At 47.6% G+C, this 24,475-nt stretch overlaps 1 protein-coding gene across 1 annotated transcript in view; it reads right to left on the reverse strand.

The window, feature by feature from the left end:
- Clasp1 (cytoplasmic linker associated protein 1) overlaps positions 1 to 24,475 on the reverse strand; it is a 226,896-nt gene that overhangs the window by 12,473 nt on the left and 189,948 nt on the right. The window contains 4 exon segments of the mRNA XM_050129375.1: positions 8,026 to 8,154; positions 10,026 to 10,216; positions 12,471 to 12,714; positions 14,822 to 14,972. Of these exon segments, the coding sequence (XP_049985332.1) occupies positions 8,026 to 8,154; positions 10,026 to 10,216; positions 12,471 to 12,714; positions 14,822 to 14,972 (715 nt within the window).

The following is a 24,475-nucleotide window of genomic DNA, read 5'->3' on the forward strand; positions in this document are numbered from 1 at the left end:
CCTCTAGGGACATCAGGGGCTCTAGAGGGCGCAGGCATGAAGCACTTCAACAACCATATCATGTGCACCAGGTTTCTGGAGACCATCTGGAAAGCCACTGCCAGGGACTGCACATCAAGATGAGCCGCTGAAGGCCCTCTCTTCCCCCAGGGTGAGAGCAAGTTCCTCAAGACAGACAGACACTGGTTTTGGCAGAGAAGGTAGTGTTCTGACTTCCCTCCATATGCCAAACCCTGGCTTTGGCAGGCTGCCTGTATCAGGGTGAACTTTAGGTTCTGCCCTATGTTCTCTGTAACATAAGACGTGAGATTATAATGTAAGCAAATAGAGAACAAAAGGAAACACAAGTAACAGAGGGAAAGGAGGCAGCATGCTCCGCGTACAAGGTGGCTTCCAGTGCTGAGTGTGCTTTAAAAAGGGTGTGGGGGGAAGACACGCACGTCAGCAGGAGCAAGCTCACAGCAGGAGCAAGCTCACATCTGTATTTTGATTTTGCTTCTGTCTGTAGAAACACAGGAACTCGTCCTGTCCATTGTTAAGGATGTTAAGTGCCTGGCTAGGGAAAGGCTGTCACAGTAGCTGGTTTGCGCAGTGAGGTCTAGCTCCAGGCCCAGGCTGGCCTCGATCTCTTCATCCCCCTGTGCTCCTAGCTTTTTAAGGAAATGGGATCATGACTCGAAATACTGATGAATGTTTGCTTAAGGATTAGGTTTCTTAATTCTAAGGCACAGAAGTTCTCGACATTTGGACTGCGGGTTTGGAGTGCACCAAGTTTGAGTTGGCCCTGTCTCAGATGCATGGGAACAACTGAGAGCGGTTTAACAAAAAAGAAAAGAAAAAAAAAAAGCAGACATCCAAAAACAACGATGGCAAGAATCCAAGAGCTCTTCCCCAAGGCACTCGGAGTTTAGCTCCTGGAGCATTTAGAAGCTAAAAAGATGTTGATGCCACCTTCTGGGTGGTCAGAAAGCCTCACAACAAACACAGCCGACATGGCGTCTAGGTGTCCATTAGACATATGGTCAGAGCTGGGCGTGGTCACATGTGTCTTTAATCCCAGCACTCAAGGCAGAGGCAGACAAATCTCTGTGCATTTGAGGCCAGCCAGCTCTACATGCGGAGCTCCAGTTCAGAGCTACATAGAGACACCCTACTAATACTAATGCTAATGCTAGTACTACTACTAATAATAATGAGGCAAAATGGCACAGCTAGGAGCTGAGACTTAGAGTAACCAAGAGTGGAGTGTAACTATGGGTCCACCCTAACATGGTGTCATCTAGACAAGCCAAGATCAAGAGGGAGAGACAAAGCAAGCTCAGGCTCTGGAGGCTCCAGCTGGAGTGAATTCTGTTACCCAGCAGCTAATAGAGGCTGAGGTAGAACCCTTCCCATGTCCATGCCTGTTCTCCCCAGGAAAGCTATCGGAAGGACTGACTGGAACATTGTTATGTTATCTGGGACTATGTAATCTTATCACTCACCACAACCTGATGGGTGCTTCTCCTTGAAAAACACAGACAAGTAAGGGCTTCAGAACCCTCCGAGGGGAGGAAGCCAAAAGCAGTGTACTCACGACCAGGGAGGCAGCTCAGTGGGTAACAGCACTTACTGCTAAACTTGATGACCTGAGTTAGCTCCTGGGGCCCACTTGGTGGAGAAAAATGACTCCTACCCTTTGTCCTCTGACCTCTACATAGTCAGTGATGAGTGCACATGCCCCTCCCCCCACACTCACATTCTCACTAATAATAAACAAGAGAGCTACCTACTCATTGGGTAGCCTGGGGTCATCAGGGGCAATGCTGTGGAATGGGAGGGTAAAGTGGGGACTGGCAGGGTACAAGACCACCCCAAAGTTGCTGCACAGGGAAGTAACTGAGAAGCGAACCCCTCTTTGCAACCCTAACTCCACTGTCCATCTCTAAAAGGCTACAGTGCCAGCCCTGACACTGGCCTGGCAAGGCTGGCATAGCAGAACAGACTGAAAGCAGGCAGCCCCTCAGGGACTAAGTCATTTTTACTGTGATTTAGATAGAGGCTTTGTTGAAGTTGAATTTAAATGTCCTCTTGGATCTAGCCAATGAAATGAGGTAAATTATATTTTACTTTATTGTGTGTGTCACACACAAAATAAGAAAATAAACAAATGTAATAACCTTTCTTCTATTTTCTTTTAAATGAGCATATTTTCTTCAACAGAAGATGGGGGTGGGGGGCTTGGGCCAGTCACCTCACCTCACCACAGGGAGGGGCCCAAGGCAGCTTCTCCCCATGTCATACCCTGGACATCAGAGCCTTGGTGACTTGTCTAGGCACAGCCCCTGAGCAGTGTGCAAAACCATCTATCACCCAACAGCAGCGGCCTTCAGCAGCCGTGTAGCTCAAGGGCAGGTGTCAGCTAAGGGGCAGGTGTCAGCTAAGGGGCAGGTGTCACGGCTCTCGAGGGGCCAGTGAAGACTTACTCTGTCCTCGACAGCAGCAGCCTTCAGAAGCCATGCCACCTGGGCCTGGCCCATTCTGACAGTCCTGGAGGTAGAAAAGGTTATGTCCCCATGGAAACTGCACTGACTCCCTGATGGGGAGCACTCCTGCAGTCCCCATAAGTGGGATTTGGCCTGGGTGTACATCCCAGACTGTGCTCCCAGCTCCAGTTTTCTCTCTCCTTGTCCTTCTTGCTGTCCAGGCTGTCCACCCTGACCTTGCTAGTCAGCTCCATCCCCAGGGTCCCTTGCTAGTGACCACAGAATGATCTCTGCTGTAAAAAACTAAGACTAACCACAGACTTGAAGGCTGTACTGCCCCCCTCCCCCACCCCGGCCCTGGCTAGGTGCCTAGAGGGGTGGGTGTCACTGAGGAGACTGCTGGCTTGGCAACTAGGGACCGCACAACAATGCTATCTAGGTTTCTGACTCTGTCTGTTCATTAAAAAGCAAGAATATCCAAAAGAAATGGGGCTTCTGGTCAAATCCCAACATTGGACTCATGGAAAACATAAGAGACTTAGAATCTGTGAGGATTTCGGTTTGTTACTCAACAGCCGATGCTGTTATTGATGTTTTGATATCCTGGAACTGGAAGAGACAGCGATAACCCTCTGATTGGGCCTGGGGCTACCAGCTAAGACAAAGCAAGGTCCACAGAGGGGTAGTGACTTCTAGGCTCTGCTACCCTGGAGGTTGCAGATGGCCATGGAGATGGGGCTGGTTGGGAATTTTAATAGGTACCTCAAGGAGGACCCCCCTCAGAACAAGCTTCCTCTGGCCACAGCTATCTGTTCAAAGGACTGATCAAGTGCACCCTACTTCTGGGGAAGGCCAGGCAGCTGAGGAGCTTTTTTTTTTTTTTACCTTCTATTTTCAAGTGACTTTGGTCTGATTTTGTTTTTCTTCATCTGGAGGAGGGGTCTCTGTCTCTCTCTGCATATAGGCTCTAGGAACATTTCCAACAAGGGACTGAGTCTCTAAAACCTGGCTCGGTGGCATGATGGTGACACTCATGTTTGAACAGAAGGTGCTCAAAACAAAATAAAACATTCAGACAGACAGACTGCTCTGACTTCATATGGTCCTGTATATGCAGGTTGTATAGGAAGGAATAGGTCCTACCTATCCTTGGAGCAGGGTGCAGCAGGTTCTACTGAGACGCAGGCCTCAGAAGCATGCCTGGCTGTTCGTTCTCTTATCAAACCCTCACTGACTGACGAAGAAGAGATTCGCAGTCAGCTCCCTGTCAGATTACAGATGTAAAGGGAGAAGAGTGCTCACAGGAGTGAAATTAGCACAGAGCCCGCTGCATCAGGCTCGGCCGCCAACACAGCACTCAGGAACTCCACGAATGTGACAGGGACAAAAACTCAGCAGTATCTACTACACAGACAGCCGAGATCCTGGCAGAGAATGCCTTACTCAGATAGGACTATGAAAGAACTATGTCTAAGATGACCAACACCAGCCTTTAAAATACAGCTGTAAGCTGGGCTCTGAACCCACCTGTGTCTGGTCTCTGTAGTTTGTCATTCGCTGTGGATGGTGGCTTTCAGAGAAGTTACTACATGCATTTTCAGTGTGTGTGTCAGAACCATGTTCGGCTATCACAGCTCTTCTAGGAACCTACGACAGCTGACTTCAGCTCATGGATAAGGAAACCAGCCATCTTGCTGCCAGTCCTACCTTTCCAATGTTGAATAGCAGCCTTTTCTTAACTCTTAAAGAAAGTATGTGTATGAACATTTTGCCTGCAGGTATATATGTGCACCATATGTATGCAGTATCCTCAGCAGAAGAAGCCATCGGGTCCCCGGGAACTGGAGCTACTGATGGTGGTATGGATGCTGAGAAAGAAACTCAGTCCTCTACAGCGAGAGCAGCAAGTATTCTTGACTGCTGAGCCATCTCTCCAGCATCCCCACCTTAAACACTAATACATAAGCACTGTGCGTGTGTTGCTCTGCCTCTCTCTGTGTCCATCCCCCACTTGTGTGTGTGTGTGTGTGTGTGTGTGTGTGTGTGTGTGTGTGTGTCACAGTGATCACAGGGAGCTTGAGGACAACTTCCAGGCATCATGCCCACCTCCTACCTTGTTCCCACCAGGGTTTCTCTTAAGCTTGCTGTTTGTGAGCTAGCCTAACTGGCTTGTGAGCTTACAGAGATTCTCTGGTCTCTGCCTTACATCCACAGGTGACAGGGAAGATGGCTGGTGTTCCATCTCTTGGAGCAGTTCTGTGTGAGCCAGCCAGGATGCGTGTTCATCTCCTCCTAAGGCCGGGCTTTGTTGGGGAAGGTAAAATCACTTCCATTTTAGGAGAGAGTAGTTCTAAGAGAGGCCCCCTGGGATGCGCACACTTTGGAAGTGTTGATCAGACAGGAAAACAGACTCTGCCTTTGGATGATGGACACAGAAACCTAAAAGCACCATTGATCCCATCTAAGCATGGCTGGAGTCCTAAGTACTAAATGTAAGACAATACAATAGACAAAAATGAAGCCACCAGCATGGCCACCACAGCAACTGCATGTTCAGCTAACTATCTCGAAGAATGCTGAGAACCAGAGACCAGGGATGGAGACAAGTTGGTTAAAACAAGTGTGTGTCTGGCGGGGGGGAGGGGGAGGGGTGTAGGGCACTCAGTTGGTAACACCTCGCGCAGGACTTAGCTTCAATCTCCAGAACCCACATAAAAGCCAGGCTGGCAAGATGGCTCCAACAAGTAAAAGCACTTGCTGTACAACCTCAATGACCTGGATTTGATGCCTGGAGCCCAGAGTGAAAGGAGAGAAGTGACCTCTGAAACTGTCCTAGACCTCCACCTGCATGTACCCAGAGGCATGAGCACACTCACACCCATACACACTTATTGAAAATAAAATAAAATAAAAATAATAATAACAACAACAACAATAATAAAAACCAGGTGCAGTGGCACTTTCAGTCACAGGACTAGGGAGATGCTGGCAGGCATCTTGTCAGTCAGCATAGACTACCGGTCAAGTTCCAGGCCAGTGAGAGATTCTGCCTCAAAATTAAAGGTGTACTTGAGGACATCTAAGGCTGATTTGCCTACACATTTATATGTGCACATACGTAAGTGTCAGAGAGAGGGAGAGAGGGGAAGAGAGAGAGAGTTGAAGAATTTTCAAGAAAAATAAAAACCAAACCCCAAACCTAAACATACAGGTGCTCCCGAGCCGCTCCTGGGCATGTGGCAGTCTGAGCTGCAGGAGGAAGTGGCAAGGACATAGAGTCAAGGTGAGCCCAGACATGCAAAGCAGAGAGAGCCTGCCAACAGACCTCAGAACACTATGTCCCGCTGGCACCCTCAGGTCACTGTGATGGCAGTGTGGCACCTTCTGGTGACAGGACGCCCATGCCGACAGAATACTGGGAAATGTATCTGAAACAGGAGATCTTTTCACGCTTTTCCTGGGCAATTTAAGAGAACCTCATACTTACTAAACCATGTTCAAGGAAAAGAAAATAGTGAATTTTTAATTTATATTTAAGAGTCCACTGTAAAGGTTTTCAATATTTAAACTGGATGCTCAGTTTAAAGAGATAGCTTCTAGCTGGATAATAAGTACTCAAATATCACATTAACTTAGTTAATTAAATGTTCAATAATAAATAAATACGTGTATGGTATTTTGCCTGCACATATGCATGTGTACCACGCCATGCCTAGGGCCCCACAGGCCAGAAGAGGGTCACAGATCCCATGGCACAGAAACTGCAGATTTGGTTGAGAGCTGTCATATAGATGCTACGAGTCTAACCTGTGTCATATGGAAGAGCAGCCAAGTCTCTTAACCACAGAGCCATCTTTCCAGCCCCTTTAAGTTCACTTTAATCTCATTTCAAGCCTGTCCTTTGTCACCAAATAGCCAAACTTTTTGACATTGCCATATTTAACACTGCTATCTACAAAGCACATGCTTGAGAATGGCACAGTTGCGTTTTAAAGAAGAGTGAGGTCCAGCAGGTAGAGGTGCTTGCTGAAGCTTGATGGTCTGAGTTTGAACCACTGGATTCTACATGAGAGCAGGAAAGGAACTGGTTTCCAATATGTGCATCATACACACGTGTATACACAGAACATAGTATAACTAAAGAAAAACATCAAACACACATACACACACACACGCACGCATGCACACACGCGTGTGTGCCTCTTCCAGTCTTTTAAGTAAGCTTACAATTTTGTGTGAATTACACTGCATTTATAGCTAGTCTGGAATCCAAACTGCTGGTTGGACACACCTGAATCCTAGTTCACTTCAATTTTTTATCATTGATTTTAAGGACAAGCTATTTAAAAAACAAAGTTGTTGCAAGATAATTTGTCCCTCCTAAGAGAGCCAAGGCCTGGTCCTTACTTGTTCTGCTCTGAACTACTGGGCAGACTTTTTGGGCCCTTTCTTCTTCATCTGGGAACAATGAAGTTGACCATATGAGCCTGTCTGCTTTACACGCTCAAGTGAGCTGTTGTAAGCGAAGCACCTTCTGTTCAAACATGAGTGTCACCATCATGCCACCGAGCCAGGTTTTAGAGACTCAGTCCCTTGTTGGAAATGTTCCTAGAGCCTATATGCAGAGAGAGACAGAGACCCCTCCTCCAGATGACGATCTGAGGAGGTCAAAGCAGCAACGGCCCAAGCAGTCAATCCATGGCCAGGAGGAAAACTACCCTCAGGGTCTCATTCCCTTGCTGGTATAAGAACTGCCCTACTTAAGTCCTCATCCAGAGCATTCTCACAATAGTTATGCAGAACCAAGAGGCTGCACTGGAAAAGCAGTCATGGCTTGGTGGGCTCATACCTACTCTTTGTCATCTTGAGTTTGCTCCAGTTCTAAGTCTGCCATTCTGGTTTCCACGTGTGTGTTGATGGAGGTTGTTGCTTGTGTGAGAGTGCACACAGGCCAGAGGGCCATCTCCGTTGTCAATCCTCATGAGCTGTCCATCTTTTCTCCCCTCCTCCCTCTTTCCCAAGACAGGGTCTCGTTTGCTCCAGCTTTCTGAGTAGGCTAGCAATGCCATGGATATACCTGTCTCCTTCTACCCGGTACTGGGTTATCTGCTTTTAATGTGGATTCTGGAGATGGCCTAGGTACTCATCCTTGTATAACAGACACTTTCCCAAGTCATTAGGCCATGTACCCAGCCCTGGACTAGACTCTGGAGGTCTCTAGCCTATCCACAGAGTACAAATCACAGGGGCTCAACACACCACCAAGTAACTGGCCAGTGACTGCTGAGAGCCCATCATCTATACCACATGTACGAGGCACAGAGATATAGCCTGCCTGCTCGCTTGAGGACAATGGAGATGCTGGGACCTGGGAACCACAGATGCACTTTGTAAGCATTTTAGACATGCAGTTCCTTAGCTCTGATGTCAGCAGTAGGAATCTTACTCAGTACAACCCAGGCCAGTTCACAAGGGAAAGACTCATAAGCTTCAACATTCATTTTGGGTTCTGCCCTCCTCCACCCAGTTCTGTTGTGCATGGTCACAGGGCTAAACCAACCTCTTTGTGGGAGTCTTTGTGGGCTTCCAGGGTCTTCATGATCGTCAGTTCTGCGTAGTTTTTGAATCTTGCTGGTTGGTTTCTCAGAATCTCCCGTAAAACTCTCAGTGCCAGAGCTCGAATGGAATGCTAGGTGTGAGCGGAAAAGAAATGTCACCGAACAGTACATGCCCTTGTTCATGCCTACAGAGTGCATGGGCCCACAGGCTAAACCTGTTCCAGGTGGCCTGGCCTCTTTTGGGCCCCTCTCCATGGATAACAAGTCTACTCAACACATGTTTCCTAGACAGTCAACCTCAAGAGGGCAGGCACTGATGCACGGTGTCATCTTCAGGACCCACCACATGGAGAGGTTGGCAAAGGCTTCTAGAATGAACTCTGTACTGCAGACCTAAGTTCAAGGTCAGTTCTCTACATGTTCTAGACTTAAAGGAAGCTTGGGTTCCTGAGTCACCTTTCTGTGAGACACACACAGGGACCCTGTCATGGACAGAGGCCTGCCAGGCTGTGAACTCTCTGAGGTCTGCTGGAGACCTGCGTCTGTTCCTGACCTTCTGGGTGATGAGGTCACCCATGCAATAGGCCTCAAGCTGTTAAAGCCCAAGTCATGTGTCTGGAGAAAAGCCATTCCAAACAGACGCCTAATCTCAAGAAGAGAGAGCGGAGTTTACTGCAAACAGAGCCAAGAAGCACATCCTGATTCCTTGTCACTCAACTGTGCACTGTGCAAACGCACACAGAAAGCACCTGCCCTCCGTGTGACATCACCCCATCTCCCCGCGGAGCTCAGCCAAGTGTAACTGCCTCCATAGGCACAGGACTTTGAAGAAAAGTTAATGTGGGCCTTTTGTTAACATTCCTAATCTTTACTTACCCCTAAACCAGACTTTGACCCCGAGAGTCAGAAAACAATTCTAGGGCAGCATTTACTGCTTCTCCTTCCCCCACTCCCTGCTGCTGCCTTCAGTCACCACCTCTGTGACCCTGGGTCTGGCCTGTGACCTCACACTGTGCTAGCTTCTTGGAACTCCTCTCAGCTGTGTCTGCTAGGCCATGCAAAACCAATGTGGAAAGATGGACCATTACTTAGGAAGCTTAATCCCAGCTGTTCCCTCCCAATTCTGTGTTGCGGGCCTGCTCCACAGGTTGGAGGCAAGACTGGGACTGGATCACCTCCCCCAACTGTACTCACCTCCACTGATATTAGCAACTAAGCATATCAGGGGTAGTCACAGCCCATGCATGCTACAAAGCCTGGTCTGTCACATTCAAATGTCCCAGCATGAAGGTTTTGTTTTATAACCACGAATACACCATGGGAACCTGTTGTCTGCCATGCTAGCAAACATTAGCTCTAACACAGGCACAGGATGAATCAAGATGGAATTTCATGAAATGCAACACTTAATAAGGCCTTTAAAAAAAATAAACTCTGGATAGGCAAGAGGGCTCAATGACCTGAGTTTAATCCCAAAAACTCACATGGAGGCAGGAAAAAAGTGACCCCTGAAAGTTGTCCTCTGACCTCCACACATGTACTGTGTGACCACATGAATTAGTTTTTTTATTTTGTTTTTTGTTTTTGTTTTGTTTTCTGAGAGAGTTTCTCTGTGTAGCCCTTAGTGTCCTGGAACTCTCTATAGACCAGGCTGGCCTCAAACTCACAGAGATCCACCTGCCTCTGCCTCCCAAGTGCTGGGATTAAAGGTGTGCACCACCATCACCTGGCAAATTAGTTAAAAAATGTGGAAATAAACTTTTCTATTACCTTATTTCACATGAGATAAAAGTGAAACTCATGCGGAGATGAAGCCTGGCAGGCTATTGTCTACACTAATGGGTTTGGGCAACTCCTGTGTAAAGTATCTAGGCTCAGGAAGGGTACACACAGTGACAGGGAGACCGGGGTCTGCACATAAGTCAGGCGCAGACGCCACAAAGGAGAGCTCTCAGCCCTGCTCAGGAAAGGCATCATGCAGAAGGGCCGTGAGAGTGCTTACGTCCTTGTCCCCTAGAGTTTCCAGCAGCAGCAGCAGGATGGTCTTGAAGTGCTCCTCCCACACGCCCAGGCTGTCCTCCCTGGTGATCTTGAGCAACTCCAGCAGCGCACCCTTCCGCTCCTCCACACGCTCGTTGTGGTTGGATAGCTCTTTCAGCAAGTCAGCCACCAGGTCCGAGTGGTCAATGGGCACTGGGGAGACACACATGCAACCTCAGGAGGCGAGGGCCATAGGTTCCTGCCATGTTCCTTTCCTACCACGACTCTTTGAGTGATGGGTGCTATGAGTTCCCCTCCTCCTCTGCCCTGCCTGGCTGCCAGCCTCCCCTGTGTACTCCTGACGTTCTTACCATGCTGTGAGAACAGAGTGCCAGGCCAGCTGCACAACGCCAGTGTGCCGTGTGTCCTCCCTTCTTACCATCCTCCCCTTTCTATTTTTACACAGAGGTTAAAAAACATCCAAGTACTTAAGCCCCATTTTTTCCCAAACTCTCTTCTACTTCCACAGTCTTGAGCCAGGCTTTCTACTGGACAGCCTCCTGCTGGTAGGAGAACCACTCTGTGCACAAATTGGATTTCCCCAAGGCACTCCCATCGTCTTACTGACTAACATCTGTTCCATTCCAACCGTAAACATCCCCTCAAGACTATCATACTGACTAATATCTGGTCCATTCTTGGATGTGCAGGGCTTGGGAACCAACACAGTACTGATGCCAATCAAAGTGACTGGTATGGATGCCATCCAAAAACTGGAAAGCTTGCTCACCTCTACTCGCATGGGTACCAGCAGGGTCTGAACTACATCAGATGGCCTGAAGGTCCCTCTCGCCCTGCCCATGCTCACTGAGAACCCTCAACCCTGAAAACTCCGCTCTCAACAGGGAGCATGGGAACCAGCTGTGGAGACAAGCCATGACCAGCACTCTCCTGAGGCACATTTACAAACTTCTTTAGCTTCTGAGATCAGGGGGTGAGCACACAGGAAGTTCAAGACCCTGCACACTTGCCATTTCCCCTTGCCATCCCTCCTTTCTCCATAAGCTTTCAGTACACAGGCAGTGGATAAGAAAGAACTGACACTTCTTTCTCTGGGCACGAGAAATAAAGGGGAAGTGGTGAAACAACCCCACATGCAAGGGAAAAATCACCCACTTCTCCAGAAAGCCTGGGTCACAGCAAACACCGGCCACTCCAGACTGGGGGCACGACTGGCACTCGGCAAATCCAGGGGAACGACAGTTCCAGGGCTCTTTTCTGACCACTGATGCCCCCTCTGTGCTGAACACCTGCAGAACTGTCTTCTGCCACAGCACTGCACAGCGCCAGGCCCTTCTGCTTTCTATGCCTTGAACCTGCCCCTGCCTCATGCATAAGCCCCCTGCCTCATGTGGCAGCCCCCTCCGAAGTGTGCTCATTCTGAGTCTGTAACCCACAGGCTGGAGCATTCATGCCAGGAAGTGTGCCTTCCTTTCCTTCCAGCAGAACAAGCTGATTATTCCATGATTACAGAAAGTACTCAAGCAGTCATTAATTATTTAATTATAATTTACACAATTCTCCACTCTATTTAAACAAAACAGATCTACTATAAGCTGCAAAGTCACACGAAATTGCAAGAGAACAAAGCAGGTCGATGTAAGCAGTGAGGCGGGAAAAGAAAAACTTAAGCTGCTGTTCCAAACACCGTCAAACCCATGCAGAGTCACTCACTGGCCACCTGCTAGTGGACACTGGGCTTGGATTTTGCTTTGGCCGTGCAGATTATATCCAGGGCGTCACATGTGCTAAGCACAACTCAATCCCTGAGCCATATTCACAGGCTCTGGATACTGGTCTTGACGTGACTCAGAAGAAATCCCCAGACACATCCCTAAGTTATTCTTTGGGGCAAGTATCTTAATCTTTCTGAATCTTTTTGCTAACTCTAATTTTAGGAGCTAATGGGCATATGGGTCTCAGCAAAGCCCCAAGCATGAGATAGGCAAGTAGCTACCATCAGATGCCCTGCCTCCTTCCTCTGGCACAGCAGGGCACAGCCAGAGAAGACCCCGGGTGCCACACTGCTTAAGAGGGCATGGCTTTGGGACCTCACCTTCACGGCTAAGAGAGCTGGGGCAGTGTGGGCCAAGGTCTTCACAGAAGCAACTATTAGTGCCTGAGCCCTGCTGCACGTCCTGGTCAACCACTCCCCTCAGGGAGCATTCCAGGAAGCCCCAGTAGCAGAGACTTCATGGACAGACTGCAGGCTCTCAGAGGGTAAAAACAAATAGGCTTCTACTCACAGGGGGCTTCTCAGGACTAAGCACATAGCAGGGACTCAATAGGCAGGTCTGAGCAAATGATGGACCAGGAGACCCCATGTTTCTGTTTGTGTCCATGGACCACAGGCAGGGTGACTGAGGGAAGGTGTAGGGGACATAAAGAGGTGGGCAGGCAGACAGACCGTCTCGGAGCTGCTCCATGTCGTCATCAAACACCGCCTCCTTCAGCGCTGTCTTGTCGTAGGTGTTGATGGTGTCCGAGTAGGGATATGGGTTATACTCCCGTGCTCGCGGCCCCGGGAAGGCACGTGGAGGCTGCGTGTTGAGCAGGGAGGTCTTGTTGTCCAAAGCCATCCTTCCTCCTTCCATCTCACCACCTCCCCGGCCCTCGGTGGCAGGTGAGGCTGCTCCCCCATCTCGGGACACCTGGAACACAGCACAGTCACTCAGGGACCTCCTGACACACCTGCTCATTTGTCTGTCTTCCATCCCTCCTTCCTTCCCCTCCTCTTTCTCTCTCTCTCTTCTTTCCCTCCCTTTGCCTCTTTTTGTCACAGGGTCTCACTATGTAGTTCTGGCTAGTCCGGAGTTCACTACATAGACCAGTCTGGCCTTGAACTCAGAAACCCACATAGCAGGCTGTCTTCCCAGTGCTAGGATTAAAGGCATGTGCTACCACACTTGGCCACACTTTTTCTTTAATGCTTAGGAATTTTTTTAGAGGGGTCAGGGGTTTCCATTTGCAAGCTGGCCACTGACCCAACAACAGCTATTGAGATTTAATTTTACTAAAAAAAAGTGTATATGTGTGTCTGTCTGTCTGTACCCATAGAAGCCTCATCAGGGTGCTCTTCTTGAAGTTACAAGTAGTTGTGAGCTGCCTGATATAGGTGTTAGGAACTGAACTCTGGGAGCACAGCAAGTGCTCTTAAGCATGGAGCCATCTGTCCAGCTCCGGGCTATTGGTTTTCCATCTGAATAGAACGTTCCTACATCTGAGTATATATTTAGCCTATTTTTCTTTGTTATTTGGTGATTCACTGTACTCACAAGGTTTCTGAAGGATCACTACCATGCAGTCTCAAGCGCTTCTTGGAAATGGAGGAATATGTCCTTCATTGTCCCCATGCTTGAGAAGCCTGCTTCAGACCACTGTGGCCTCTGGCTCTAATGCCAATAGCAAGGACTTCTCAATGACACCTTAAAGTACTGCTCAGAGCCTAAAGCAGTCTAAATATCCACAAATCAGCCTCTTGATTTTTTTTTTTTTGAGATAATAATGAGGTTTAGCCAGATTATCCTAAAATTACCTCTAACCTTGAGAGACATAGTAAGTGTCTCCCAGGCCACAACCACTCTCCACTCTTTGGATACCTAGTACTGAACTTTTTTCTCCTACGTCTGTCTTCACAGTGGTCTTTCAATGGTCTCGGGCAGGTTTTGATAGTTTTGCACTGCTGGCTAGTTTTATGTCAACTTGACACAATCTAGAGTCATTTGGGAAGAGGGAACCTCAACTGAAAACAAAAGTACCCCTAGAAGACTGGCCTGCGGTAAATTTTCTTAATTAATATGGGAGTGCCCAGCCAATCGCAGGTGGTGCCACCTCTGGGCTGGTGGCCCTGAGTATTATAAGAAGGCAGAGCCAGCCATGAGAAGTAAGTCAGTAAGCAGCACTCCGCCATGGCCCTGCATCAGCTGGCTTCCTTGACTTCCCTTGGGACGGACTGTGACATGAACTGCGAGCAGAAACAAACCTTTTCCTCCTCGAGCTACTTCTGCTCATGGTGTCCTATCAGAGCAATAGAAATGCAACCAAACCCAGTACTAGACCTTCACCTTGGCCATATTAGCCTGGGCAGCCCCTACAGGACAGCACTACGGGGACAAATCTGGGCCAGGTACTGGCAGTGGGCGGCCTGTTTCCTCACCTGGACATGAGTCCCAGGAATCTGGAACATACTGATGATGTTTTGTGCTGCTAACAAGATACAACTCTTACTCTATGTTTATATGGTTTTAAAAGTTGTGGTAAATACACATACCCTATCATTTCAACCATCCATAATCATATGGTTCAGTGACATTATATACATTCGCTATTTTGTGTAACCAACAACATCATGTATACTCCAGTCTTTCACATTATCCCTTCTCCCCCCAAACCCACACACAATAAATAACACTCCCCCTGCCCCCACAAACCTTGATTCTATTTTCTACTAATCTGCCTATGCCAGGCATCTCAGGCAAAGGAAATAAAAGCATACTAGCCCCTCTGCAGCTGGCTTGTTTCAACTGGCATTATGCACTTAAAGTTCTTCTAGGGTCTAGCATGGGTCAGACTTCTGCCCTTTGGAAGGCTGCCTGTCACATCTTCACCCCTGCACCTGCTGATCCACACTGGGGTTATGTTCGCCCCTAAAAGTACTATTATTTTAACACCAGAGTAGAAGACGCTGTCACCAGGGAGTTCAGTGTGGGAGAGACTCAAGTCTGCTGACATAGTTGTCCGCTGGCCCAGGATACTCACGATATCACAGTCCTTCTTGCCATCTCGCTTAATCGGCTCGTTTAGGTCCTCTTGGCTTCGGAAGCTGAACTTTTCGATGGCTTCTGTAACTCCACGCAAAGAGCTGTAGATTTCTTCAGAGTTCAGGTTTTCTGTATCATAGTCCAGCATGCTATGATTTAAAAGGAAACAAAAAAGCAGCTTTTGAAAAACTGAGGTGTGCATAAAACCAAGACACAGGCCTAAATGATTTAGTAATTTAGAGAGAGACTAATTGTACTTGGGGTCTTTGGTTAGTTGAGACGGGAAGGGGACAGCTACTGTCAGGGCACGGCCACTGTCCACCTTCCAGTCAGAGCTGCCCCAGACACATCCCACAGCACCGGGAGCCAGTGAGGACGACAAGAGCACAAGAATGGGAGAACTCAGGAGTGACACTGGTGACGGAACGCACAGGTGATGGCGGTGGAAAAGTAACGTTCTCATCCTAGAGATGAAAAAGGTAGTTTGGTTGTTACTGGTCTCAAATGTACAAACTCTTAGAGGAACAGGCACATGGAAATAAGCTCGGATTACAGAGAGACTTTACAAGACTGGCTATGCACCCCAGAATCCAATACAGAGAAATAATTAAGACTCTCCCTCAAAAAACATAAGACACCAGCTTGGGAGTCAGAGTTGGATCTACCCTCACAAGGCTTCTGGAGCTCCACTTCCCACTGGTCTAACCCAGGAGCTTGCTGGGAATATGAAATTCTTTTTTAAAGCAAATCTTAAAGAGCCACCTTCCTGGATGAGCAGGTAAAAACACTTCTAGAAACAATACTTGTCCTTCATGGGAAAGTGATGTCAACTGCTATCCTCCGAGACACTAATAATAAAACATGAAACAGAAATGGTTTGAAAAAAGAAAAAGAGAAAGCCTTTTGGTGTCCTGTAGTTTGTCGGTAAATGCTCTTTAGATGTGTGAGAAGAGGCTGACCAGAGGGTCACACCCCTCCTCACTGAGAGTTAGAGAGACCACGAAGCACAGGATGGGCAGACAACAGTGAGAGCAAAGCATGGTGGGACAATCGACTAAGGACAGTTTAAACACTGCTTGCTTTTAAACACTACAGCATTTGTAGGAGCTTAAATGAGACTGTCTCCCAGAAGCTCTGGTATTTGAATAAATGGTCCACAGTTTGTCAGGTGTGGCCTTACTGGAGGAACGGTGTCACTGGCTATAGACCTTGAGAATCAAAGTCTTCCTACCTTCCAGTTTGCCCTCTGCAGCAGGCCTGCCTCTGCAGATGTGTACTCAGTCTCCTGCTCCTGCCACCACGCTTCCCTGCTATGGCGGACTCCCCTCCCTCTGGAGCTGTAAACCCACATAAACTTTCTTCTAGCTCCCTAGGTCATGGCATTTCATCACAACAACAGAAAGTAACTAAAACAGAAGTTGGTGCCAGAACTGGGCTACTGCCGTCATGCTGTAGTTGAGACTCGTGCTACGGGGGTGGGGGTGGGGGTGGGGGACTGTAGCAGGTAAGGAGAGCCCCTGCTCTGCACAGAGACAACGAGAAGGATGCCCTCAGTCAAGACCCACCCAGATCAGCACACAGGGGGAAGAATCAGCCTAAGGAAGAGACATACATCACAGGCAGCAAAGCCATAGAGGCAAAGCCATCCAAATCCTTTGAAATGAAAACCCCAAACACGGACATAAGAGTTAGAGGATTTAGCATTTGCTCTGATGGTTTCAGTCTCGTTTTGGTTCAGTATTTTTAACTGTTCCTTTCTCCTGGAATGGTAGTATCTCTTCTGTGCCATTATATATTAGAAATATGTACCTTGTCTTGGTTTTACAGGGGGCTACAATTAAGAGATTGCCTACAGTCTCTGAAGAGTCTTTGGGCTTTATGAAAGACTACAAGAACTTTTGAAGTTGGACTAAATACATTTTGTATCACCATATGGCAACAAGCCTATAAGGGCCAGGAGTGGAATTTAATAGTTTAAATGAGAATGTCCCTCATCGGCTCTGATATTTGGACATTTGATCCCCAGTTAGTAGCACCACTTGGAGGTTTAGAAGTTGTGTTCTTCTTGGAAAAAGCACATCACTAGGGGGTAGGCTAGTCTTGTTCCAGTTTGTTCTCTCTGCTTCTGCCGCCATGACCGCTACTTGCTTCCGTGCTTCCTCTGCCACCATCCCTTTGGAACCACAGCACCAAATTAACCCTTCTTTCTCCAAGTGCTCGGTTATGATACTTTATCACAGCAATTAAAAGGCAACTAACACAGTATCAAGAAAGGATGAGATGCTGTAAGCTAATTTCACATACAGAAAATCCTGAGCAAGCTGAGGAGCTGGTGCACTTGGCAACCCTTGGCTGTGCAGGAACAAGCAAGCAGTATTGTCAGTTCTTCCCCTGGTGAAATCTGTTCCAATGGCAACACCACCAAGCCATGCCCAGCACAAGAAATAAATTTCCTTTAAGTTAAACACAATCAGAACTGACTAAGCTCCTCCCCCAGGGCCTGTCACGGAGTGGCCTGCTGGAGGGTATTTTCTAAGATTGGCTACAGCAACAGTCCTGAGTTCACTCCCGTGGGTGGAAGCTACTAGCCTAGCACTGGTCCAGACAGAATCCTTCTTTCCTGCTAAACGGAAGAAAGCACACACACATCAGCTGTGTTAGAAGAGTTCAGACAACACACGCCAACTCAAAGACTGGCCTTGGCACTCAGTGAAAAGAAACACGAACCCTGAACACATCTGCAGCTGAAACTCAATGTCTGTACTCATGAGAACTTTTTTTTTTTTTTTTTTTTTTGTTTTGTTTTTCAGGACAGGGTTTCTCTGTAGCTTTGGAACCTGTCCTGGAACTAGCTCTTGTAGACCAGGCTGGCCTCGAAATTCACAGAGATCCGCCTGCCTCTGCCTCCCGAATGCTGGAATTTAAGGGCATGCACCACCACCAACTAATTTTTTTTTTTTTTTTTTTTTTGAGAGAGGTTAATTCAGAGCATTCTCGGCTCACAGGCTGTCCCCAAGGCAACTCTCCGGAAGTGTTGAAAGCACGACTGGAGAGGGAGTCCATGTCCCTTTCCTCGGCACTCTGCAACTCCAGCTTACCTTCAGAAGTGTTTATACATCTGACCAGTACACTGTTTTTATACAGAAAGCTGAGTATTATGACTCAAATAAATATATATACAAGATGTAAAAGAATGCCTTAAATACTTTTAATCACAACAACCAAAGATAATAGCATAGCCCATGCAAAAGAAAATAAAAACCAACAGATTGAAAGAGTGATGTATGGACAAGAGGTGGTCTGGAGGGATGTTCAATCTTTTACGGTATGTCACAATATTATGTTCCATGTGTTGCTTCAGAGAATGTTGGCTTTCAGATAAATTCACCCCATGATTTTCTACCCAAAGGCTCTTAAATTTTTTCATTTCAGTTCAAACGACTGCGCCATCACAATGGCCTCTTTTGAAGATAAGAAAATGAAGGCTCTGCCAGCTGTTGCTCTCCCTTCTCCCTGACTCTAGCTGCCAACTGGGAGCAGCACGTGTCCATACCCACTGCGGCCATCCCCGAAGGTCACCTGTTCAGGTGCCCTCAGAGTGAAGCCGGCATCATGAGTGCGAGGTGTGAGAGCTTTCCCGTTTGCTTTCTCCAGGATCTCTATGGCTCAGTCCTTTTTAAGATCAATACCCTTTAAGCCTTCACTTCTTAGGGGAAATAGAATTTCCCAGGAAGGCTGTCATTAGGAAGTAGGTTGGACAAACAACCCTAAAACTATTTTTTAAAAAGACTTTTTAAAAACTTTGAGTATGTATATGCATGTGCATATACATGCTTGCACAGGTACTCACAGAGGCCAGAATGGGTGTCAGCTCCTTAGAGCTAAAGTCACAGGCATTTGTGAGCCACCTGAAGTAGGCACTAGGCTTCAAACTGATAGAACCCCCAACCCTGAGACTTGAAAGATGGCACAGTGGGACTAGGGGGAGGGCCTAAAAGTAGACTGTGAAGAGGCTGTGACCCATAATGCATTGTTTTAGATTGGAGACCATCCTAGGACATAATCTTCTGGGTTAAAGGCCAGGCCTTGATCACCTGTAAACATTCGGATTACACTCGGAGGGCTTCCTGAGAGTCTAGGAAGAGTAACTCCGTCAGTCAACAGTCCACTGCAGCCACTCCACAGTGACTGGCCTGCGGAGAACCAGGTGGTGGAAGGGACACGGGGTCAGGATGCCAAGAGGAAACCAAACAGAGAGAAAGCCTGCCCTCTGAAACTATTTTTCTGTTGTTTTAGGAGATGAATACCATATAGAGAAAGAGACCTGTTTTCACTCATTTTTCTCTCCTCGGCTGCTTACCACAAGTTCTTATGTGCACCCCCCCCCAATACTGGACCTTGAACCCAGGGCCTTGTGCAGCAGAGGGAAGCACTCTACCCTCCCAGTTTAAGTGTGTATTAACTGTTGTCAGTGGGTGAGTTAGAATGTGCTGTGGGAAAGAGGATTCTGGAGAGGGAATCTTCTGGATGGCAATCTTGGTGGCCAGCTGGAAGATGGCTGGAATGAGGCACGCAGGCCAGCATTCTGGGGGACAGTGGATGACGCAGATCTACACCGCTGACAAGGCTAACATGACCACACAAGTCTGTGCCTCAGCTGTCACAGGAACCCATGGCTGCCGCCGCCTTGTTTTCCAGGCTCGTTTTTTAAATTCTTTCTTTCTTTCTTCTTTCTTTCTTTCTTTCTTTCTTTCTTTCTTTGTTATGTATACAATATTCTGTCTGCAGGCCAGAAGAGGGCACCAGACCTCATTACAGATGGTTGTGAGCCACCATGTGGTTGCTGGGATTTGAACTCAGGACCTTTGGAAGAACAGGCAATGCTCTTAACCACTGAGCCATCTCTCCAGCCCCGTTTTTTAAATTCTTAAAATGTATTATCATGCGTGTGTGTACAGGCACCATTATGCACGCGTGGAGGTCGGAGGGAAACTCTGTGAAGTGGGTTTCACCTTCACCTTTATGCGGGTTTCAGGGACTGAGCTCAGGTGGTCGGGCAGGGGCATATCACCTTGCAGGCCCTCGGGTTTTCTTTCTCTTCTCTTTAAAATCTCTTATTCTTCTACACAGTTGGCTACACACTCCTCTTACAGAGCCCAGTGACAGCCGGGCCTCCCGTGTTCTGCCCATGAGATGACAGGCTTCTAGGAAAAGCATGCTCTTAGCTTCGGATCTTTACGACAGTGTTCAAGAGGCCTGGAACAGGTGTCTGGAGGAATACATAGAACTTTCTTGGGCTCACAAGCGTAACTGCCTTAAAACCTGATGGAAACCATGTCCTTCTAGACTTGTACAAGGTCACAGTGCTGGGCAGCATTTCCCACCAACAGACGATGCTTGCTAGGGACAAATAATGCCTGGTCTGAAAGGACAGCATCTTTCCCAACTAATGCATTTGTCTGTTTAGCAGTACTGGAGACTGCACCCAAGGCCTCAGGCATGCTAGGTTCACCACGAAACTTTCATTTCAGCCCTAGGTAGGGCATCTGAAGGGAGATGGGACAATGAAGTTACCTATCCTGGTAGTTTTGTTTGTTTTTGTCAACTTGACTTAAGCTAGAATTATCTGAGAAGAGGAAGCTCAACTGAGAAAATGCTTCCATCACACGCCTGTAGGCAGCTCTGTAGGGCATTTTCTTGACCAGTGATCAATGTAGGAGGCCCCCCACTATGACCCCCACCAGTGTCATGTCCTCGGCAGGGGGTCCTCAGGGGTATAAGAGAGCAGGCTGAGCAAGCCATGAGAACAGCCAGTAAGCAGCATCCTCTATGACTTCTGCTGCAGTTCCCATAGCCAGGCTCCTGCCTGGAGCTCCTGCCCTGATTTCTCTGGAAGATGGATTACAAGCTATAAGCGGAAACAACACCTTTCCTACCCAAACTGCTTTTGGCCATGGCGCTTTATCACAGCGGTGAAAAGCACACTAAGACGCCAGCTCTTCTGTACCTGGCACTCCTATGAGGGGAACTGCAATCTCCATTGCTATCTGGACATCATGATGAGTTCTGAATGCCACACCAGGCCAAACAGCCCATGAGGGTAAATGGTGATGGGTTTGGCTGGGTGGTTAAAGAAGTTACTGTCCTTAGACAGAGCAGCAGTCTGGCTCCCGAGCCTGTTTCTGCTCACACAGCTCACCCTGGCTCCAATCCTGCAAGGCTAAACGGAAGCAGGAATTACACCAGAGGAGCTCAGATGCTTTTCAAAAGACCCAGGGCAACCTTGGAAACACAATAATATTGTGACATTTTGAACAAATTTAACAGGAGCATGTTACCTGGGAGAGTAAGAGCGCCTGAGAGTCTTGTGGGAGGGAGCGGTGGGAATGGAGTTAGGCTGAGAAAAGGGAGGTGGGGGCTTCGATAGCCCATCGGCACTCCAACCCCACAACCGACTGCAGTGATCAGAAGAGGAAAATCAGAGAGAGAAACACAGAAGCAAAGGGGAGGGGAAGAGGAAGACACTCCATAGAGCCCATCAAATTAGCTGGAGCAACATTTAGAGCTTCATACATAGAAGAAAAGAACAGGTTCATTTTACACTTTGCTCCTCAGTAAGACTGGCTTCATTCTTTTCCATCCCAACCATGGGCTAAGCTGACGTCATCAGGAGTCGACTGAGATCCCAAGTTTAGCTGTGTACATACCTGTGAGAGGGCGCACCTGTCTGCCTGGGCTGGACATGCAACTGGAAGACTGAGGAGAAACTAAGGATGCTCAGTTTACCACCCTAGAGGTTATTTCAGAAAGGACCAGAGGTGGTGCTCTCAAGACTTAATTCAAGTGGGACAGAAGCGAGGACATGCTCCAAGAGCACACTGCTATGCCTCAGCACTCCAGAGACAGACCGTGCTCCTGGGCCGGGGATCTGGTGAGAGTTCAGAGGGCAGAGGACCACTGGAGGGTGGTACATGGGAGCAGTAAGTCCCAGGGGAGAAAATAGAATAAAGGAATGAAATGGCTTCCTCTGCTTCTATACCATCTAAAGGAAACTAAAATACATGTGGGAACACAGGTGTCCACTTGCTTGCCACAGTGTCACTACCTGGCCTGGGCTTGCGGAGGTCCTCAGGGAAAGTTCTAACTTGTGCTACAAGAGCAGAGGATGGAGTGAGAACACGAGGCAGAGTTCGCAGCATCCTGCTGCTGCTGCTGCTGCTGCTGCTGCTGCTGCTGCTGCAGTCTGAACATGTGTGTATGTACGGGGTCAGAGCACAGCCTCAGGGGGCACCAGTACTTAGGTGCCTTCTATTTTTTTTTGTATGAGACAAGACCTCCCCCTAGTCTGGAGCCTCACCAAGCAGGCTAGGTAGGCTAGCTGGCATGCACGTGCTGGGAATTCGTGTTTACCCTCATCTCATTATTGCTGGGAGTACATGTGTGCGCCATGTGCCTGGCCTTTTTAGGAAAGTTTAAAAACAGGTTCTGAACTCAAGTCCTCATGCTTAAAAAGCACAAGGTTGACCTTCAGTGCCCACCAACACAGCTTTCACAGTAGGTGTCCCTAGGTGTTAGTGCCCGTGAGGAGGGTCACAGAACCCATTCTGTAGGGAAAAAACATCTTGGAGATGAGAGGGCATCGTGGTACAGGGTCTAAAGACTTTCAAGCCACATTCAGGGCTGGGGGAAGGGGTAAAGGAATAGAGGTGATACTCAGGCTGGGTCCGGGTGGGGCCGGGCTTGTGAATCCTTGCAATATTCTATAGGTGCTGCTTCACTCTGATAGGAGAAACACAAGCGCCATCTGCAGGGCGACTTTGCCATGGCACCAGAGGTGACCATGCAGTTCACCAGGAGCACCCACCAGACTGCAGCAATACCCCAGACACTTGGAACTGCAGTTCATTCTCTACCACAAAATCATAATGGGTAGAATGAACTAAAATATAAGTGTTAAACGATGGAAAAAAACATAGGTCATAAATCTATGTTCAAATATAGCTGTCAGCCATCCCACTCTCACAAGGTGTTAGTCTGCTGGCATCTCTGACCCCACTGGGTTGATGGAAAGAGCCTCCTCACTGGACAGATCTAAAGCTACCGTCATGTCAGAGCTGTCGCCACTTCTAAACCGACCCTTATTATTGCCATGAACTTTTAGACAAAAAAATTTTTAAAAGTCCTAGATCCTCTCACTTTTTCCGTCTCCAGAATGAAAAGCTAACACTTTATAGTCAAGGTCATGCTCAAAGGGCAGCACCTGGCAACTGGGAGGCTGCGCTGGGGGGGGGGGGTGCAAGCTGTGGACCTCAGCCGCTTAGGTGAACACTGCATTTCTTTTATAATTTCCCCAGCAGAAGACACACTTCCCAGGCAGGGCAGTTTTCACCAGGGGACAAACCCTCTCTCCTCGTGGGCTCAGGCTGGTCAACTAGCTGAGCACTAAACAGGGGCAGTTTTTGTTGACTGGATCAAGACTTTTAGAACCCAATCCTGGGTTTTAATTTTTCCACACTTTTTTTTTTGAAAGAAAGAAACTACATTAACTAAGTATTCCCTAAAGAAGATTTGGCCACAGGAAAATGTGTCGGCCACAGCCAGACCTTTTGGTACTGAAAAAAAAAAATCTCTTCACTTCTTTTACCTAGGAGTTAAAAAAAGAGCTATGGTTATGAATTAATAGATCTGCGAAGATTAATTTCTAGCCAGCTCTTTGACAGATACTACTAGGACACCCACCCACCCGTTTTTTTTTTTAATTTTTCCCACCCATTTTTTAAACTTAGGCATTTAATAAAGTAATAAAATATTAGTTTGAGGCGCACTCTTTCTTATTAGCTAATATACAATAGCTAAAAGATACATATGAACTGCGCACTGTGGAAGAGCAGGTTTCCTAACTACAGTGCAGAGCATCGTGTCTAGATAAACAAACACTTGGAGAGAACACTGTCTGGATCGAAACCTGGTCACTCAGGACAAAACATAGATTTCAGAGATCTTAGTATTCAATCACACTAAGAGGGGCAGACATCCTAGCATCAGCTTCTGTCACAACTGTCTAACAACACACTGAGAACCTGACAACACAGATTGAATCTGGAGATGTGACATCAGACTAGATACTACAGGTCAGGGAGTACATACAAAGCAGTCCAAAACCAGCAAGGTGCTGAAACAACTCACACATGCTTTCAAAAAACAAACAAACAAAAACCACTCTCCCCAAGAGAAAAGACTTCTTTTGTTCCATAATACTGCTGTACAACTGGGGCCTGAAGAGAACTCTAGTGCTGAGAAAGGAATTCATAAAAAGTTACATTTAAAAGCACTAATGTGCCAGGCTTGGTCTCACATGCCTGTAACCCCAGCATCAGGGGAAGTAAAGGCACAGGATCACGAGTTCAAGGCTATCTTCTGCAAGTAGACAACCTGGCTGAGACACTGTCTCAAAATGAAAACCAAGACAAAAGTTGCAAACAAAAATAAACTTGGCCATCTTTCCAGCAGATGGAGACCTTTACCAGGAAGGAGGGGCCCATCTGGCACACTCGCATTGCGTTTTTTTTTTTTTTTTTTTTTTTTTTTGGTTTTTCGAGACAGGGTTTCTCTGTGGTTTTGGAGCCTGTCCTGGAACTAGCTCTTGTAGACC

This window comes from Alexandromys fortis, unplaced genomic scaffold (genome assembly GCF_014885135.2).
Source record: "Alexandromys fortis isolate MF-2015 unplaced genomic scaffold, M_Fortis_MF-2015_v1.1 scaffold_236, whole genome shotgun sequence".
Taxonomy (NCBI): Eukaryota; Metazoa; Chordata; class Mammalia; order Rodentia; family Cricetidae; genus Alexandromys; species Alexandromys fortis.